Source organism: Protopterus annectens, chromosome 7.part1 (genome assembly GCF_019279795.1).
Source record: "Protopterus annectens isolate FY-2018-M chromosome 7.part1, PAN1.0, whole genome shotgun sequence".
NCBI classification, from domain to species: Eukaryota; Metazoa; Chordata; order Ceratodontiformes; family Protopteridae; genus Protopterus; species Protopterus annectens.
Genome location: NC_056740.1, coordinates 438,101,261 through 438,122,556, shown reverse-complemented (window position 1 = coordinate 438,122,556; position 21,296 = coordinate 438,101,261). Strand labels below are relative to the sequence as shown.

Here is a 21,296-nt window from a genome sequence, read left to right as displayed (position 1 = left end):
ATTTAGATTCAAACTTATTTAAATATTATGTATCAATTTTTTTTTTTTTTTCTTTACAAATCCTCAAGCATGGATGTCTCAATTTATTTATATACTAAATAGCTTAATACCATGTCCAAATTGCATTTGTTTCTCACCACACATCATTCATATAATGTGACACCTACTTATATCTTAATATATCTGCATGTAATAAAAATGAAGATTTTTATGATAGTTCCAGATTCTAATACATAGAATTCACACAATAATAAAAATAATATATTTTAATTTAGATGCATTTACATTGGTTCTAACAGTTCTTGTTATTTATTCCACCTCTCTCATTACTTTGAGAATCTTAATACAGACTGATATTTAAACATTATGATTTAAAATAATTTGTATTTATTTATGAGTTTATATTCATGATATATAAGTTAATATTTCTTTTAAGAAGTAGCAGCACAAGCTTATCTTGGGTTTTATTTATTATTCTAATACAGTCTGATTGATGAGTGGTTTGGATAAATTATTTATCCACCCGGGTATGTTATATTCCATATTGTATGGTTTAAATAGTTTTAGTATTGAATGTTTAAATTTAGTATCATATTTTTTGTCCACAGCAACTTTTCTTTGTAACTTATCTTATCATTTACATAATAAGATTTTGACTTCCAGGCTTAAAACCTTCTTTTTTTCATCTTGCATGTTTATAATTGTTTATCTCTAAATATCAATAGTCTAAATAATTCATTGAAAAGAAGCAGTTTAAATAAATACCTAATGTTAAACAAAGCTCATATAATTTTTTTACAAGAAATTCATGTGATTAAAGAAGACATAAATGGAATAATCTTCAAATACTTTAATGGACTAGCCGGTTCATACTTTAAGTCAAAAAGGAGAGGCACAATGATCCTATGGAGACAGTTTATACCTGAACTTAAAATCATACATACATTTACCGATAAAAATGATATGTTAACAATAATTACAATTGAAACCAATAAACAATACTATACTTTAGTTAATACATACTAGATTCCAGGAATTGGTGTGAAAATTGTTAAAAAACTGTTGGACTCTATTATTTCACATCATTTCACATATTAAAGGTGAATTAATTATAGCAGGAGACTTTAATTGTGTCCTATCAGAAGCCAGTACTACTAATAAACAAAGAATCAAATTGTCATCTACAGCAAAACATTTTAAAAATTTCATCAACGATCTAAATCTATGAGATATATAGACTGAAATCTGATAATTCATTACACTGTACACATTATTCATTTCATTTTGGTACCCAACTATACACATTATTACACTTTTTCTGAAATCAAAAACTTTTATACAAAACAATATTTTGTATAACGTGCCTAGTCACTAGATCTGAAATGCCCAGCTGCTTTTTTGATTATTTTTGGATTATTTTTAGAAGCCAACTAACGCCTTGTTTTGCAAGTTTCATCTTACAGTTAGCTTTCTGTTAACCTACATATTGGCTTTTTATGATGTCTTGAACAGTCCATTAAGGCGTGACATTGGTCACTTATAACATATCTGCTTATGCTATTGGTGAAGTTTTTTAGTATATACAAGTGTTCGTATAGGCTATCATTATCTAGGTTACACGAATGGCTTTATACCACTTTGTTACGAATATGACCCTAATAAGTCTTGAAGGTCCTTATCATTGGTTACTTATAACATAACTTCTTATACTATTGGTTAGGACATATATCATATAGAAAAGCCTTTAAATAACAATATTGTAGCGATAACATCTATTTATTACCGTTGTTATAGTATAGTCTAACTTCACGAACATAAAATATAGCACAGACTGTGCCGAACAAAGTATCTTTTTTGATTCCCTGTAAAATGTTTTCGTAGCCCTGCATAACAGAGCAACCTGTTAGAGCACGGTTCAAAGCATTTTATTTTGTGGTACTGGTGCACGTTTAAGATAACTTATTTAGAAAGGTTTAATACTGGCAATACAAACTTGTTTTTACATAAGTCCTTTTTGTTAAATAAACATTTAAATAACTATTTGGTAGCGGTACCATCTATCTTTTAGAGTTGGCGCAGTATCATCTAACTTCATGACCATAAAATATAGCACAGTATGTGATGAGCAAAGTATCCTTTTAGAATTCCTGTAAAAGTTGTTTCATATAATAGTCCTTTTGTTTATTACCTAATAACTTACAACTCAAAATGGTATTTTTAGAGTCTTAGTTTTAGAATCTTATATTACTTTGTTACCATTTTAAACCATTAATATTAAGACTGTGACCACACATACCGCGAGCATTGTCTGCCAACCTTAGTGATTTACGAACACTGTCCGTATTCACAGCTAGTTCTGAATAAGTTGTTTGTGCACGTTTCTAAGCATTTTATTACGTGGCACTGGTGCAAGGTAACTTATTTAGTAAGTGTTAATACTGGCAATACATACTTGTTTTACACATAACTCCTTTTGGTTAAATATTTATTTAAATAACTATTTCGTAGCGACACCTTCTATCTATTAGCGTTGGTGCAGTACCGTTTTCCTGCATGACCATAAAATATAGCACAGTCTATGCTGGACAAAGTATCTTTTTTGAATTCCTGTAAAAAGTTTGTTTCATATAATAATCCTTTGGTCCCCAATAACTAACAATTCAAAATGATTTTTTAAGAATCTTATATAAGTTAGTTACCATTTTAAACCATTAACATTAAGACAGTGACCACGCAAACTGCAAGCATAGTCAGCCAATCTTTGTAATTTACGAACACTGTCCATTTTACCAGCTTGTTTACTAAGCCTTACTTCTTTTTTCTAGGTTACATTCATGGAGCCTTACTAGCCTTAAGGCGTCCATTATAGGATGTTAACCCTGACATTTGATTTCTAAAAGTGAATCACCCAGTGAAATATGTCATATTGTGAGATAACCTCCCGATCGAAACAACAACAAATATGTTTTTTTAATATTTTTTTCTCTTTTTAAGATAATTTCTGTTGCTTCTATAAGTATAGCAGGGAATGCTAATGGTTTTTGATTGGATAATACAACCTTCGCTATTATATTAATTGGTTTGCAAACACTTGAACATATACCTATTGGCCATTAGTGGCATTGGCTGTTTTTTGCAATACTATGGCTGCATTGGTCATCTCCTAGCAGGATACTACTGGCTAGATGGGAATATTGTCTAAAGCTCATAGGTTGATAACCACCAAATGTTTTTCCATTGGTTTAAAATGTTTTTTTCTGATGACATCATGTTTTAATTATTCAACTTTTTATCTTACTGTTTGCATAGTATTTAAACAAGATTTTTTCCAGTTGTTTTCAGCTCTGATGACGTTTCTACAAACAATAAAGGAATGAAAGTGCTAAACAACAGTCCAGCTTCAGAGTGATTTTTTTACTTCCGAGCTTCGTTTTGAGTTACAACGTTTTGACATTATTCATTTTGTTTTGTTACCCAAACTACTACAGATAAAGTGTTCACCTCTAACAGCCTGTACTCTAAAACTGATGATGTATTAATAACATCCTGCCCATTATCAGATATTAATGCCATTTCATTTAATATTACCTTTAAAATGAATAAGCTAATCAGTAATACTAGAATTACAACATATGTTACTCAGCTGAAAGATTTTAAGGAATGGTTTATTACAAAAATAAATCAATTTATAGAAATAAACGACAATGGTGAAGTTACTGATTCTTTAAAGGTCTACTTATATGGGAAAATCAAAAGTTGGTATCTCAATAAAAGGAAAGAATGGAATAAAGAACTAAAAACTTTGCAGTCTAAACTAGATAATTTAAAAATAAAAACAATACCAAATGATACAAAAATTAATCATGAAATAAAATTATTAAATCAAAAATATCTAGATACAATGCAACATATAATCTCTATTCAATTAGAAAAATGGAACTTTTGCTCATAGTCAATTAACCCCAAAAGCTTGCATAAACTAGCTGTAAGATCTAAGAAAAAATAACAATTAAATTAAAGAAATAAAAATAAACCATGGGGGGAAAGATAGAGAAAAAAACTGCTTTAAATGATATATTCGAATGTTTTAGAAGTCATTATGAAAATGTCAATAATGCATTTAAAACTTTAGATAATGACACTACCACAAATATTTTTTGAAAAGTAATATACAACAAAAATTAACTAGAGAACAAGTAAATATCATTGATAAACCCATCTTACTAAAAGAAGTAAAAGATCAAATTAAAAATATCAAGACAAAGCTCTGGGACTTGACGGATTAATCCCTGAATTATATAAACTTATACCAGATAATACTGTCAAACTTTTATAGAATGCATTTGAAAATATCAGAACTTCACAAGTTATTCTCCCATCCTGGCATTATACTCTAGTCTCTCCCATTCTTAAAAAAGATAAAGATAGTAACCTCTGTTCCTCTTATAGACCTATATCTTTGTTGAATGTCGACTATAAGTTATTTATGTCCATCCTTGCCAGAAGATGTAATCTTATAATACCAACATTAATTAATGAAGACCAGATAGGTTTTATTTTAAATAGAAAAGTCCAGAATAATATCATTATATTAAACACATTAATTGACTTAGCCAACAAAAAGAAAAAATAATTAACAATAATTAGCTTAGATCTAAACAGAACTTTTGATTCAATTAGCTAGTCATATCTATTTAAAGTACTTAAAAGATATAACTTTTCTGAACTATTTATTAATCTCATCACTAATCTATATAGTAATTCTTATTCATTTGTTAAAATTGGCTCTTTTATGTCTAAATTCTTCAAAGTTTCAATGAGTACAAAACAAAGCTGTCGTTTATCCCCTTTATTATTTGCTATTGGTATTGAACCCCTTGCAAATTTTATTAGATCTAATTGTATGATCAAAGGATTTCAAATTGATGAGGAATTTAGCTGTAAAATTCAGTTATTTGCAGATGATATATTAATAACTACAGGAGACGTGATCCTCTTTATCTCAAATTATCACTCTTTAAATCCTTTTGAAAAGATCTCAGGCTTGAACTTTAACAAAAACAAAAAAGGACTTTATTAATCAATACAAAAATTGATGATTTTCTAACTAGTTATACTGAATTTAACTGGAACGATACTTATATTAATTACCTTGGAATTGTTATTACATCCTCAACAAAAAATACAATTCAGACTAACTACAGAAAGTTAACAAATATAGTCAAATGCTTAATGGATGAATGGAGTAAGTCCTTCTTTACATTTGAAGATAGACTTACTTTAATGAAAGTGCTTATTCTTCCAAAAATATTATTTTATATACAAGCATTAATATTTCTTCCCACAAAAAAGATTATAAATAACCTTAATAATACTCTTCTGAAGTTTCTTTGGTATCCTAACAAAAAAATAATATATTTTGATTGGCACACTAAAAGCTGGGAAGATGGAGGGATTGCATTTCCTAATACTGAAATATATGCAAAATCTAACATTATAAACTTAGTAACTTTATAGTTAAACTCTTCGTACCATTCTACATGGAAATCCATACACAACACATCAATTCAAAATAATAGATACAATCTAATTCCTCAAGACCTACTAGGAATAAATAAATTCTATTAGATTTTAAAATATTACTTCACAAATTTTACAAAGTTAGTTTCATCCATTCCACTAGTAGATCATATTGATCAAATTTCTAAAACATTTACCGAATTATATTCTTAAGGACTTATCCTTCCTTCTTTTACCTACACATAACACTACAGGATGCTTAGAAACATTTAATAAAAACAAGATGTTGGAACTTCAGGAAAGTAACTTATTGTTTTGGCACCAATTCCTAAATGGTAATAAACTACATATGACTGAATATCTTCTCTCCAAATACTCCTTATCAAACAATATTGGATAAATATTCATAGTTGCATAGCATATGTAAATGATAAAATTAAAATAATAACAAACTATCATGAAAAGAGCATCCCTAAAATTCTAGACTTCCTAATCAATATAAATTGCACCCCATATCATAATAAATCATATTTATCGGTAATATATAGGATTATAAGAACCAAATCTGTAAATCTAAATTCATTCTTTTGGCATTACTCTACAAAATAAATGGATCAGAGATCTCGTTAAATAATAAGAAATTGATATTAAAATCAAGTTATAAAATAACATCCTCTCTTTATTAGAGAATATATAGTTGGAAATTTATTCACAGAACCTTTTTAACCCCTAGTAAAATTGATCTGATGTTGTTCTTGTTTGTCTTTCGGCTTTTTCCCGGTAAGAGGTCGCCACAGCGGAGTCCGCTAATGATTGGCAGTAGATTTTTTTACGAAATGCCGAGGTGCCAGCTCGACGCCCAACCTTCAATGAAGGCACGCCCATTTACGCACGCATGTCTTTCGAACGCTACCCAACCATGGGGAGGACATGCAGACGCCACACAGAAGGCACTCCCTAGCCAAGCCGAGAATCGAATGGGAGAACCTCTTGCGATGAGGTAACAGTGCTACTACCGTACCATCTGATGTACAAAACAAAAAAGCTAAATGTTGTAGATGTGAATGCGAGTCAGAACCAGATTGGACACATATGATATTAAAATGCAATTTGGTTATTCCTTTTTGGAATGAATTCAAAAAATTTTCTCAGGCATTGTGGACAGATAAATGTTATATACCTGACTCACTTATTTTGTTTAATGCTGCAGTACCAGATATTGTCCCCAGATCACAACTGCCTCTCCTTTGGTCGATTTTATCAACAGCTAGAAAAATAATTACAATAAACTGGAAATGTAAATCTGTTTTGTCTTTTAAAGATTTTCTTGTTTTAGCTAAAAGTGTATGCAAGAAAGAACTCTCAACTCTAAACATAAGGACATCAAATATGACTCATCAAAAAAAGACACCGGCAAAAACTGAATGATTTATTGGAAAATTATTAAGGATTTGTTTTACTATCTATCATACTGCTGTGGACTCTTGTATATAGTTATTTTTTTGTTATATTTGAATTGTACTTTTTCAAGTTTATAAAATTAATACAAATTATTTGAAAAGAAGAGCAACATAAGTAGACATGTTGCAAAGGCTTGTCGACCTGCTTAATAGTGTTACACCTAGAAGTTATCACTGACATCTCCTAGAAAACAAGAAATGCTCCTTTTAGTTTGAAATACTCTGACAATTGCTCAAAAGGGACAACTTGTGCGAGCTGCAAGGATGGTGTCCCTTGAGTCTGACTTCAATGAGGAATGTCACTTTTTGAGAAACTTGTTCCTGAAATGGGGTTACCCAAATAAACTAGTGAACGACCTGATTTGTGAAGTGTCTGTAAAAAGGCTCAACGGGCATTTTACACCTTTGTTGAGAAACAAAATACATTGTGTTAGATCCCAAGTGAATACTATCCATGAAACTATTCGCACCCCCATTGAGGTAACTTTTAATAGGACTGATGAGGAAGGAATAGGAGATCTAACAGTAGCTAAAAAATTTTTTGACAAGAACAAAGTATTTTTGAGTTTTATTACTACCTTTTCTACTGACGCCCACCTATTAAGACCTATTTTGACTAAGAATTGGTGTTTTTTTATTGGATGATGCCAATATTAGACAGCAGGTAGGTGATGGTCCTAAAATAGTATTTAGAAAGGGTCTGAACTTGAAAAACATGATTGAGGGGGTTTATGTAAGATGCCATGAACCCCATTGGGGCATGTACAAATGCCAGGCTTGTCGTTGGTGTCAATATATACAAGTTGGTAGTAAATTCACCATTAGAGGGAAGACCTATGACATCAAGGACAAATTTAATTGTAACACCAAGGGTTTAGTTTATTTGGCTATGTGCTCTAAATGCCCAGCTTTCTATGTAGGCAAGACAGGGAGGCCATTTAAGAACAAGATTTATGAGCACATTTATGCGATTAATAAACTGAACTTAAACAATGCATTAGCCAGACATATTAATATTTTCCCTGAACACGAATTTAGATTTTTAGGTATTGAAAAAAACTATGAGAATGTGAGAGGGGGACCCATGGATTTGAAAATTGAAGAAAGGGAATTAATTTGGCAACTTAGATTAAATGCCCTTTCTACCCCTGGTTTAAATGACTCCATATCTATTAAGAGTATTTTAAAACTGAAGGCTTTATTGAGATGATATTCATGTATAGAGTTATACATACATGTTTATGTTCATTTTTTGCACCTTGTTTATTGAATGTATTATTTGGATAGGTTCAAAATAGGTTTATATATTTTTTTTGGAGGTTTGGTTCTTTAATAGGAGGCTTGGTTTTTAAAAGGAAATGATGTCATTCTAATTAACTTTTTTATATTTAAATATGAACACATTTGTAACTTGTATTGTCTGATGAAGTTTACTTAATGCAGTAAACAAAAGCGCTCACTTTAATTTTTAAATTTGGTTTTCAGCGTGTTTTTTTCCTCCTTTGTGTGTTTTTTACAATTGCTCAAAAATAGCATATGCCCCTTTACATTCCCTTCTTTTCCACCTATCGTTAAAGTGCTTGAAAGCCAAACTTCTACACTTTCTCACTTTTTTTTTTTCTGTTTTTCTTTTTTTTAATTTAGATCAGCCCACCTACGTTTTGCCTTTTACTGAGAAAAGAAAATGTACAGTTGTTGCTTCCTATTCCTCCTGTTCTCTGGCTCATAGCACAGTTCTTATCTGCTTAATCTCCTATAACCATAAGTACCAAACCATGTTCTCCACAGCTATTCAGGCTCCTCCCACCTTTTAGGACGTTTGACCTCTTCTACATATATCCCCCCAGAGCCTTAGCTAGGGTTGGGTGGAGGGTGTAAGCTGATAGGGTAACACAATTAACAATGTGGAAATATACTGCCAGTCATGTAATCAATCCCTATGATCAGAAGACAAAAATCCTTAGCTATCTCAAAACACACATGAAAACTAGGTCACTCTTTGTATTCATACTCTGTCTCTATACTTTGGAATTCACTACCTCTAGCTACCAGGTCTATGCCTGACCTAACCCATTTCAAAGCCTCTTTAAAAAATCATCTCAAAAATACATGGCTCACTCCTGCATAAAGCCTGCCTAATGCTCAGGTCTTCATCTTCTTCCACACTAGCCTCATCATCCTCTTCTGTCACATTTCAATCCCTCACAGACTGCAAGATCCTAAGGCTTTTCTAACTCCTTCTCTGTTTCTATACAATATCCTTAACCTATTGCTCAGGCTGTATTGCTTCTATTCTTCTTAACTCTCTCACTATCTATCTGCATCACTAACTTGCTGGCTGCTATTTTCCTAACTGAAACTAACATTCTATATTTCATGTACTACAACAGTCAATGTCACACACTGTACTTCCTACATACTATTTTTTGGACACTGTCTACATCATGTATGATGAGAGTGACTATCATCGTCTATAATGTTTTAACTCTATAGAATTGTCTAGATGTATAGTAATATATTGCAACATCTCATAACATAGTTTCTTTCAACTTATATTTGTATAGTATTTCTAATGTAATTTGTATTGGATTGGATTATACTGTATTTGTATTGTACTGTATGCAAAATTTTCTCCCCGGGCCTCTGCTGAAAACGGGTTCTGTAGACCCAGTCAGACCACCCCGGTAAACAAATGTCAAATGCATAAATAAAATAAATAAATAACACTACAAAGCAGGCTGACCAGCATGTGTAACATGTCTGCTTATTTTGCTTTTTCTGCTGAATTAATATTTTAAGCGAAATACTGTCATTGCCAATTGCCATTATTATTCAGTATTGCTACTGCCAAAAATTTATTTAAATAGCTGTTGCTATTTAAATAAATTATTTACTTAATTGCTGTTGTTACTATTTAAATAAATTATTTACTTTATTTATTTACTTTATTTTATTTAACATTTGTTTTTGGAAAAGTCCAACTTGGAATGAGCCAGTTCTCAGCAGAGACCTGGGGAGAAATGCTCCAGATGCATGTCTTTGCAATGTGGGAGGAAACCGGAGGAACCAGAGGAAACTCACACGAATGCAGGGAGGACATGCAGATTCCACACAGAAGGCACCGCAGCTGAGAATTGAACAGGAAAACCTCTTGCTGTGAGGTGGCAACACAAACCGCTGAACCATTGTGCCGTTTAAATTAAATTAAAAAATGTATAAATAAATATATCAGAACATCTCAGGAGCATTCCTTTTCTCAAGAATCTCAGACAGGACATTTTTTGCTCCTCAAATTTATTTTGAAGGGGTGTCAGTGCAGGAACCATCCAGGGTGCAAATCTCCCTAAATACTGCTCTCCCCAGCTGCTAATTTGTGACTGTTTACCCAACCTCAGCACCTTCAGTGTTGATTCAAAAAACTTTGAGTTTTGCTATTAGCACTGTTCTCAGCTTCAGAAATAAACAGCTTCAAAAAAGGGATGATAAAATGGCAAAAAATGTATGTAGCAGTGATAACATGATTAACAAACAAGCACATCACAAATAAACTCCTAGTCTGTCTGTAAAAAGAAGTTATATACTCACCATAATGCTCCATCTGAGTAGTTCTACTTCATTTGTCTTCATCCTGTGGGTACCAGATCCGTATCGGATCTGAGCTGGCAACTTCACTAGCATCTGCTCCGAGATCTAAGCTCCTCCCCTTACACATAATACACCACCACCACTATCTTCTATTACCCACATCGAGTTTGCGGCACCTTACACTGAACAACCCGACCTCAAAAAACATCTTACACACCGAAAACCAGCTATAATGCTGTCCATATGGTAAGGTCAGGGGGAAGGAGGGAGGGACAGTTGAAGACAAATGAAGTAGAACTACTCAGATGGAACGTTATGGTGAGTACATAACTTTTTTATCTAAAGTAGTTTACTTTATTTGATCTTCAACCTGTGGGACAGAGTCCCCAGCTACTAAAATACCTAGATGGCCCTCATGGAAGGATATTCCGGAGCACTGCGGAACCAAAGGATGCTCTCCTTCTAGAAATCAAATCCAATTTATAGTGAGAATTAAAGGTATGAGATGAGGACCAAGTAGCCACAGAACAAATGTCGTCTAATGATACTCTCGACCAAAAAGCCGCAGAAGTAACCATGGACCTAGTCGAGTGAGCTTTCACCTGACCCGGGGGAGACAAACCTTTATCCTTGTAGACCTGAAGGATACACAGGGAGATCCACCTAGCAATGGTAACCTTGGAGATAGGTTTACCCAAAAAAGGTTTAGAAAAAGGACACAAACAACTGGTCAGATTTGCAAAAGGTTTTGGTTCTGTGTAAAGAGAACCATAACTGTCTATGAGCATCCAACACGTGCAACTTGTACTCTATTTTGTTTGTAAAATTTGGGAAGAAAACAGGTAAATTGATAGTTTGATTGATGTTAACCCCTGATGCTACTTTTGGGAGGAAGGAAGGACTGGTGCAAAGAGAAACCCTGTCCTTGTGGAAAACCATGTATAGAACCTTGACAGACAGCACCTGAAGTTCTGAAACCCTCCTAGTAGAGGTGACAGCCACTAGAAGTGCCGTTTTCCAATACAAAAACTTAAGATCCATGATTGCTGCAGGTTCAAATGGCAGAGCTACCAACGCTTGAAGTACCATAGTAAGGTCCCACGGGGGAATGGGATCTTTAACTGGAGGACGTAATAGGAAGGTACCTTTGATAAAAGCTTTACACAATCTGGAAGAGGCTAAAGAAGCAGAGTTCTCGCCCACATGAAAATGAGAAATGGCAGCTAGTTGAACCTTGATCGTAGACGTGCTAGCCCCTTGTTGAAAAATATTTGCCAGAAAATCAAGAATAGCCGGAACAGGATCCATGAAAGGATCTAAACTCCTTTGAGAACCCCAAAAGGAAAAATGCTTTAATTTGCTACAATAAACCTTCCTGGTGGACGACTTATGAGCTGCCACCAGAACAGATTTGACCAAAGAAGACAATCCAGGAGTCCTAGCAATTAAGGGAACTGGAGCAGCCAAGCTGTGAGCTTCAGATTGTCCAGATTTGGATGAGGGACCCTTGAGGGGTGCAAAATGAGATCCTGAATGGAATCCACGATCCAAGGCGGAGCTAGAAGATAAGGCCAAAGGAAGAGAAACCATACCTGATGAGGCCAAAATGGGCAAAGAGGATCACTTTGCACCCCAGTCAACAAGCTTTCTGTAGAAACTTCAGAATAAGGGGCACAAGAGGATAAGCATAAAGAAGACCAGGAGGCCAAGCATGGACTAGAGCATCTCTGGGGGACTCCCTCAGGGGGGTTTAGAGTGAAGAACTCACTGCACTTTGCATTGGAAGGAGATGCAAAGAGATCGCAGCAAGGCCGATCCCACTCTAGAAAGATCTGCTCCGCTACTGAAGGATTCAGAGACCACTCGTAAGGCATCAGAATAGTCCCGCTTAATCTGTCCGCTAGAATGTTGGACCATCCTGAAATATGCAAGATCGCCCATTCCCAAACTTTCATAGCTTCACGACAAAGGGGTAAGATCTGGTCCCTCCCTTTTTGTTGATATACCAGACAACTGACATGTTGTCTGATTGGATTGCAATGGTTCCCAGAGGTAGAAAGGCATGAAGGGCCTGCAATGGTAAAAGGACTGCCCTCATCTCCAGAACATTTATATGTAAACTTGTCTTGATCGGGGACCACATGCCTTTGACTGTCCTTCCCGAACAATGCCCCCCCAGTTGTGAGGCATCTGTGGTCACTGTGGCTTGGGAAGGAGCTGGAACAAAAGGTCGTCCCTCCAAAATTTCTGAAGATTGCATCCACCAAAGAAGGGATGACCTGCAGACTTGGCTGAGGTGTATTGGGTGCGACAACAGCAGATCCAACAGGGACCATTGCACTGCTAGAGTTCACTGTAGTACTCGCATATGTAATCGAGCACATGGAAGAAGTGTTATGGTTGCTGCCATAGAACCTAGGGCCCTCAAGACTGATTCTGCTGAGGGAAGGTGAGAACGGTTAATAAAGGCGACATGCATTCTTAGGTTTCAAACTCTCTCTGTGGTCAGGAAAATTTTTGTCTGTAGCAAGTCTATCCATGCCCCTATGTATTCTATCACCTGGACAGGATTTAGAAGGGATATGGCTGTGTTAATTGTAATCCCTAGGTAGTGTGCAAGCTATAGGAAATAATCCCTGGTCCAACAAAGTAGACACTTAGTGGGAGCAGTAAGGAGACAATCGTCCAGGTAAGGGTAGACCTGAATCCCCTGAAGCCTCAGGTGAGCTGCTATGACTGCCATCACTTTGGTGAACACCCTGGGGGCTGTGGTGAGACCAAAGGGTGGGCCTCAGAACTGATAATGATTGGCTCCTAGCCAGAAGCGGATAAACCTCCTGGAGCTTCTGTGCATCTTTATGTGATAGTAAGCATCCTGGAGTCGAATGAGCACATCCAGTTGCTCTCTTGCAAGTACGGCATGATAGACTGTAAAGTGACCATTTGGAACTTTTCTTTGGCAACTGACAGGTTCAGAGTAGATAGGTCCAGAATGGGCCTCAAGTCCCCTGTCTTTTTTGGCATCAAAAAGAACCTGGAGTAGATGCCCGATCTGGACTGATCTGGGCGAACAGGTTCAATGCCTCGTTTCTCCAGCAGCTTGGAAACTTCTAGCGCTGCTGCCTCCCTTTGTATGGGTGGTACATCCGGGAGATATTTGTAAGGTGTAGGAGGAACCACAAACGGGATTGAATAGCCTCTGGAAATTATGTGAAGCACCTAACAGTCTGATGACATGGACTCCCATGCCGTCAGGTGCAATGATAGGTGACCCCCCAACTGCCTCCAGAGCAGAGCAGTCGGGCAACCCCTCAGGGTTGCTGCACAGGCTGTCCAAGAAAGGTTCTCGAAACCCAAAATTCCTAAGACCCCCTCTCCCTCTGGGCCAGCATCTATCCTGTCCCCCTCTGCCTCTAGAGGAAGAAGAGCCCTGAGTGTCCTGGGAATACTGAGACTTCCAGAACCACATCTTCTTTTGCCCTCACTGATTCTGGGAAAAGGAAATTTGAGGGTTTGAGAAGCAGATTCCGATGGCAGGCAGTGTCTTCCCATCTTTCTCACTCTGGACCAATGTGTCTCAGATGGTCTTACCAAAGAGGGAAGAACCGTCATAAGGGGCATTTTCAAAAGACGCCTTGAAGGGTTCCATGAACTGACATAATCTGAGCCAGGCATTACGTCTCATGGACATGCCAGACCCAGCCGCCCTAGCTGCTCCTTCAGTGGCGTGTGAGAGGAGTTGCATGGATGTGTTTGAAACCGCTGCCAAGGTAGCCATCCTCACAGAGAACATGGCTCTGTCCTCCTGCAATGTGGACTTTGGGGGAGACTCAGCCAGTTCCTTAACCAGGTCGCTCTGTAGTCCAGTAATGTGGGACAGATAGTTCAGTGCCCTGATAGAAAAGGTCACTGATGCATAAACCCGCTTCCCTAGGCTGTCCCATCATCCTAGACTCACAGTCAGGGGGGATGGACTGAGAAACTCTCCTGGGCTAGGTCCTTTTTGGTGGTGGCTGCTACCATCATAGCGTCAACAGGGGACCCTTTATTCCACTCTGTAGGGGGGGGCTCAAAATTTTGTCAGGCCTTTTAGGGATTGGTCCTACAGTGCCCATCTCCTTCCAAGCCAACTAGGTCACCAGGTCCACCAAGGGATCTGCAGGAGGGGACATCCAGGAAGTAGACGGGCCAGTGCTGAAAGCCTCCAGGAACACGGATTCATCCGAAGAAGACTTTGGGGCAGACCAACCTCCCCACTGGCGCAAGATTTCCATGATGTCTCCGAAGGAGACATCCTCAGAAGGTGATCTGGGGGAACCTTCCCCATTAACCAAATCTGTGTCCTCGGTGAGGGACTTGGGGGAGGAGTCCAAGTACCTCCTCTTGCACGAATGCTTGCGAGGGACCTCTCTGGTGAGGCTTTCCAGAGGGAACTTGCAAACCACTTGTTCCTCAGGGGGAACTGCCTGTGGCTCCTCGAGCACGGGCTGTCCCTGTGGTGAAATGATGGGATTCACACACAAAGCAGAAGGAGTCGGGGTGGAGTCCAAAGATATAGTCAAGTGCCTCGATCCATTGGAGAGAACCCTTTCTACAATGTCGAACGCCGAGGGAGAGTGAGCTTCCTGGGACACCATTAAGGCAACCGCTCTCCCTGGATCCGATGCGAGAATCAGAGCCAGGCCCAAAGTAGATGGCACTCCAAGGGGGAGAAATTGACCTGACAACATCTGAGCCAATGGAAACAGTTCCAATCCCTCGGATCCAACACCCAGGCTCTCGCTCCAAAAGCCACTTGGATCTGAACTAGTCAGATCTGACACACGCTAAGCAGCTGCCGGAGTCGAGGAGACAGGTACCATCAGTGCCAACCCCCAGACTAGGGCCATCCTCGGATCCATATACTCCGAAACTGGAGGTCAGATCAGAAAAGGACATATTGGTGTAAAGAAGGGAAGTGAGCTCCCCCCTCCAGAGGGAGAGAGGGCTGACAAGACTCCCATCTGAATTTGTGTGTGAATAATCCTCCACATCATTTTATCCATGTCGACTTCAGAGAGGCTGTGGGTGGACTGTGACAAAGCCATGGACCCCAACCTGGGGGGTCGAGGAACTGAGGCTCTAGAGGATGGTCACGGCTCCTCTGGCTCCAGAGAAAATTGAGGAGATTGGAGCCAAGGGGAGTCACGGTGTCTAGACTGATTTTTAGCAAGAGGTCCTGATGAAGCCGAAAGGTCCTAGGACCTCTTTCTCTTTTCTGGACAGTGCTCTCTCTCCTTCTCTCTGCTTTTTCTGTGCTCCACTTCCACAGACTTAGAAGTAGGAGGGTGAGTCCCAGTCAGGCAGGGAGGAGAAGGAAGGACAAGAGTAGAAGTAGAGGTGGCCAAAGCAACAGCTGTGACCGAAGCAGAAGAGGAGGCAGCTGCCTCCGCAGAAGGTAGCAGGCCCTTCATAACTAACTTGGCCTTCCGATCCTTAAGGGCACGTGGGTTAAAACCCACACAAATAGAACTGTGTGTGGCTAAATGGGCCACACCCAAACACAGCACGCAAAGAGCGTGGCCATCAGCAGGTGATAATTTGTGGCCACACTCAGTGCATCTCTAAAACATTTTTTTGGGGAGATCCGCCATGTCCCACAACAAGAAAAAACTTTAAACAAATTTTACAGTTTTTAAAACAAGTTTTAACAACACACAACACTCACCACACACTCAGACAAGCACACAGAAGGCTGGGGGGGGGGGACAAACTATAAACTATCTAACTACCTAAAAGCTAATAAAAAGGCTTTTACTCGACACACCAGCAAGGGGAGGAAGAGAGAAAACCTACACTAGCAAGTACACACACACGCAAAAACACTAATCAAAGATAGAAACCCTACTCACAACTTGGAGCTCAAGAATCATGATGCTTATGCTAGCCACATTAAACGAGATCTGTGGGATAGAAGGTAGTGGTGGTGTATTATGGGTAAGGGGAGGAGCTTGGAGCTCGGAGCAGATGCTAGTGAAGGTGCCAAGCTTTTCTCTCAGCATGCTCAGTTAGCCTATTTATCCCCTCAGATCAAGTCCACTAGCTTCTCTGTTTTTATTTCACCCTTCCCTGGTGATGAAAGTCAAGCTACTGGGAGTGCTGCAGTCATTCCTGAAAGGGAACAAGATTTTTTTATAGCCCTTACGCCCTCCCATAGCATGACAACACATTTGCAAATCAAGCAGGACAGCAATGAGGAATGGCTTGAGACTGTCCACCTACCCAGGCTGATACATTAGCCATGCCTTCTCAGCTCTCACAGATGGCATTCCCTGTAAGCTCTGCCCTCCACCAGACGTCAAGGAACACCCTACATACTTCTTTTTCACCCATGATAGGCATGCCCTTTCTCCCTGCAAGCATCTTCAGATGCCCAAGTTGCTAATTAAACTCAGGTCGCTTGAGCAATAGTCAGAGCTTTATCCCTTTATTCCACCAGTAAGGCTGGAAACTATCTGATTTTTTGGTAAACTGTTCCACCTTTTCCTAATGGTAATCCCCCCATATTTTATGTTCCCCAACTTCTGAAATTACTCATTACTGAAATCTCAAGAAATGAAATGGCTAATTACTTACTGCAGACTTCACCATCAGGAAGCTCCTTTTGCTGCACCATCCCTCGTTTTTCTCTTCCTCTCCTAATTAGTGACCATAGGTGTTCCACTGGGATGTCATACCCTGCACAAGAAAAATCAAAAGTCATTTCACAGGTAAAATAATGCCTTCTGGAAATTTTGGTAGAGTAATAAAAACTGTTTACTCAAACACAGTTTAGCGATAACAAAAACACATCATAACAGACAGACAGTCCATTAGGAATGCTGGATAAAACCTGGCTGCCTATAGCCCAGTGATACTATTTAGACTGTACATATTTGTATTCCTGAGTTTTCCTAGCAACAGCACTGTCATTTCTTTCAACAACTTCCACGCATTTCTGTCCTTATGTTTCTGAGATTACACCCCCCCACACACACACACACACACAAACATAGTGTGTGTGTGTGCGTGCGTGTGTGTGTGCGTGCGCATGTGTGTGTGTGTGTGTGTGTGTGTGTGTGTGTGTGTGTGTGTGTGTGTGTGTGTGTGTGTGACAAGCTGGTTTAATGAGAATTAAAATACATCCCAAGTACTTCCCTATTCAAGACCACCACCAATAAAAATTCTCTATATTACATTGCCAAATTACACATAATAAAGAAGAGACATAATTATTTAAAATGTTGAAAAGTATTAAAAACAAGTGAACTTAAAAAAACAAGTGACTTAGAAAACTCTTGGTCTGTAACACGCAGATTAGAAAGTTCATGTAAAAGACTCATGAATTGTTAAAAAACATGTTTAAAAATGCATATATGAAACCAAATTAAAATGGTTTAAACCATGAATTTTATTTTTGTGCATAAACAATAAAATACACTTCATTCACCCTCTAGTGGTTAATCTAAATACAACACTAAAAAGCACTAAAAAGCACTGGAAAAAAAAGGGGGGGACCAGGTAGCTGTGCAATTCTCCTATTATAGTTTAGCAGCTCTCATCTTTAATACAGGGGCTATGGAAATGTAATTGTTAAGTCCTGGTAAGCACGTTACACTTTCTCTGTGCTTGAACAAGTTAAAAAGGAAGTTAGAGGGGGGCTATGGGAAGAGAAGATCGAATATAAAGAGTTATGGTGGCAATTGACAGTGCAAGCCACTAATCTACCAGGACTTAAGGATTACATTTTGCACAAAAAAATTCATGGTTTAAACTATTTTAATGACGAACATTCTAATGTGTGTTTTACAGACCAAGAGTTTTTTAAGTCACTTGTTTTTTAAGTTTGCTTGTTTTTAATACTTTTGGGTTGTATTTTAATTGTTACGCTTGTATTACTGCCATATTTACATGCCATTTTCACAATGTCTTCATTACTATTCCATATTTTTTAGCACAACAGAATTTCAAAAACATAGGCAGGCCCTTTTTTAAACCACAAAGGTTGTTCTAAAAGTAATGGCAAAAACTAGGACATCTCAGAAAATGTGACTTACAAAATGTTGGATTACTAAAACTGCACCAGATGGCCAATGGGTCATTTCAATGAAATGACCTGCCAGCATGAATTAGATGTGCATATGTTATATATAGGAATATACAGCTTTATTGCTAATATGCTAGCTCCAGTGATTAACATCCATACATCCACATCCCCATTTTCCTATGGGGTCAGGGTGAAGATTGGGGTATAACTGGATGGGGAGGGTGCATCAAATGCCACCTTTGAGGGATGAGATATGGCAATGTTGACGTGTCTGAACAGGATAAGATGGGGAAGGTCACAAAGTGCTTTACCTATAGGATAGCATCATGTTAACAGCACCAAAGCCCAACGAATGGAGTCAAGACAAGCATGATAGTAAACTCCAAATTAAACTTTAATGAACAGAAAATAAAAAATGTTTGTCCTATTATTCAGGACTTCTTCAGAAGTAAGAATATATCAGCAACCCAAGTTTAAATAAACCACCAAGTTAAATCACATCAATAGCTTCTTTTCTTATTTAACAGGCATGACATTGAGTATATGGAGGGTCTAATTAAGCATAATGTTACGATCATTGACAGATTTAAGGCTAAGAATGCGGCTCTGAAAAATTCTATTAATAGTCATGGTGAATATACCTGATATAAATCTGCGCATGGCAGAATTTTTATTAGTATTGAAAACTAAATTGCACAGTTAAAAGACAAAAAGTAAAGAAATAGAATAGGGATTTTAATGAATATAAAACTGGTAATGCCTATCCGAGACCAGCACCCTCTCAAGTATAGAGTTATAAGAAATTTAGACATGATACGATGCAAGAGGAGCAGCAAGATGGTGGGGAGTGAGCTTTGACTTATTCTGACAACCAGCATTTGTTCATAGGTTCATAGGTTGGTACTAGGCTATTGGCTCTAGGGCCTATACAAGCCTAGCTATGACAATTCCCTGGCTATTTCTTCCCACACTATTAACTTCCATGGATTCTAGACCTCTTTCTCCAGCATTTGGCAACACAGTTTCTAATAATTCCAATCTCCATTTATCCAACAATCAAATGGATTTCCCACCCCTACGAAGATCAGAGAGATTGAAGGAGTGAGGAGCAAACAACCAATGGCAAGGGTAGAATCAGCCACTACCCCCAGGGAGGAACCAATGGTTCAACAGAAACCAGACACACCTCCAGCAGCAGAACAATCACAGATGGAGATAATGGAGGAACCTTTTCTGGATATTTTACTGCATGAGAATGACCATTTGTTTTAATTCCAACTCCCAAATGAGATCTTATAATATTGTAACTAATGCTAGTGGTGATTTTAAGGTTTACAATTTTACTAGCGTTGAAACAGATGATGAGACTATTGATGTCCTATCTAAAGGTATGACTTATGTACCTAATAGAAAAGCCAATATTGCATATCTATTAATGGATATCAAAAAATATATGTTATATGTGTTGGAGACAGTGGCATTGACAAAAAGGCAGGAGTCAGAGCTTGACGTGGCAGAGTTGAAGATGTTAAGATTTGCACTGGGTGTGATGAGGATGGACAGGATTGGGAATAAGTATATTAGAGGGTCAGCCCAGGTTGGAAGGTTTGGAGACAAAGCCAGAGAGGCAAGATTGCAGGAGTTTGGACATGTGCTGAGGAGGGATGCTGGGTATACTGGGAAAAAGATGCTAAGGATGAAGCTGCCAGGTAATGGGAAAAGAGGAAGGCCTAAGATAAGGTTTATGGATGTGGTGAGAGAGAGGACATGCAGGTGGTTGATGTGACAGAGCAAGATGCAGAGGACAGGAAGAAATGGAAACAGTTGATCTGCTGTGGTGACCCCTGACCGGAACAGCCGAAAGGAGAAGAAGAAGATCAAAAAATATATAAGAAAATTAAATTTTAGGTTAATATTTAATGATGTATTATCTATAGATCAGCTTCTAAAAATCTCTAGTAATTTTAACCCACTCCACCCTGTTCGGCAAACATATGAGAAATTATGTGAAATTGACATGAAGAATTTGCTAAACAGCAATATACGGTGTATTGAAACCAATTCTGGTAAGAATGAAAGGCATGTAATTAAAAAACTAAGACAGCAGGGCTTAAGGGTTATGAAGCCCAATAAGGGCAGTGGAGTTGTATTAATGGATTAAGATCAATATAAAAAAGAATGTTAGGTATTTTGGAGGGGGACACTTATGGTTTTATAAGTATTAATGAACTAAATTTGTCTTATAGAAAAATTAAAGAACAGATCAATGACATGTTTACTGAAGGCAGAATATCTATATGGGAGTTCAATTATCTCAGTTTCCCCTAAAATACATAAAAGTATTCACAATCCGCCCATGAGACCAATTGTGGTCTAGTGCCTGCACAAAATATTTAGATATCAACTTGAAGGGACTTTTGTCTGATGAAGAGCAGGTATGCAGAGGCTCGTGGAATTTTTTGGAGAAAATTAATACTGTTGAATTCCACGAGGATGACATGCTTGTTACTGCAGACATTAAAGACCTCTATACCATCATCCCACATGATGTGGGTATACACTGGTTTACTGAGGTGTTGAAGGATAAGAATATCCCTCAAGAAAAAATTAACACCTATGAAGAAATGCTCAAAATTAACTTGAAAATAACTATTTATTTTGAAAGG

The 21,296-nt window shown here is 37.7% G+C and overlaps 1 protein-coding gene across 2 annotated transcripts in view; it reads right to left on the bottom strand.

The window, feature by feature from the left end:
* The window catches only part of LOC122807814 (zinc finger protein 208-like), a 218,458-nt gene that overhangs the window by 86,656 nt on the left and 110,506 nt on the right, over positions 1 to 21,296 (bottom strand). For both annotated transcript variants that reach the window (XM_044078897.1, XM_044078898.1), the window contains exon 3: positions 17,181 to 17,282. In XM_044078897.1, the coding sequence (XP_043934832.1) occupies positions 17,181 to 17,282 (102 nt within the window). The remainder of the gene's footprint in view (positions 1 to 17,180; positions 17,283 to 21,296) is intronic.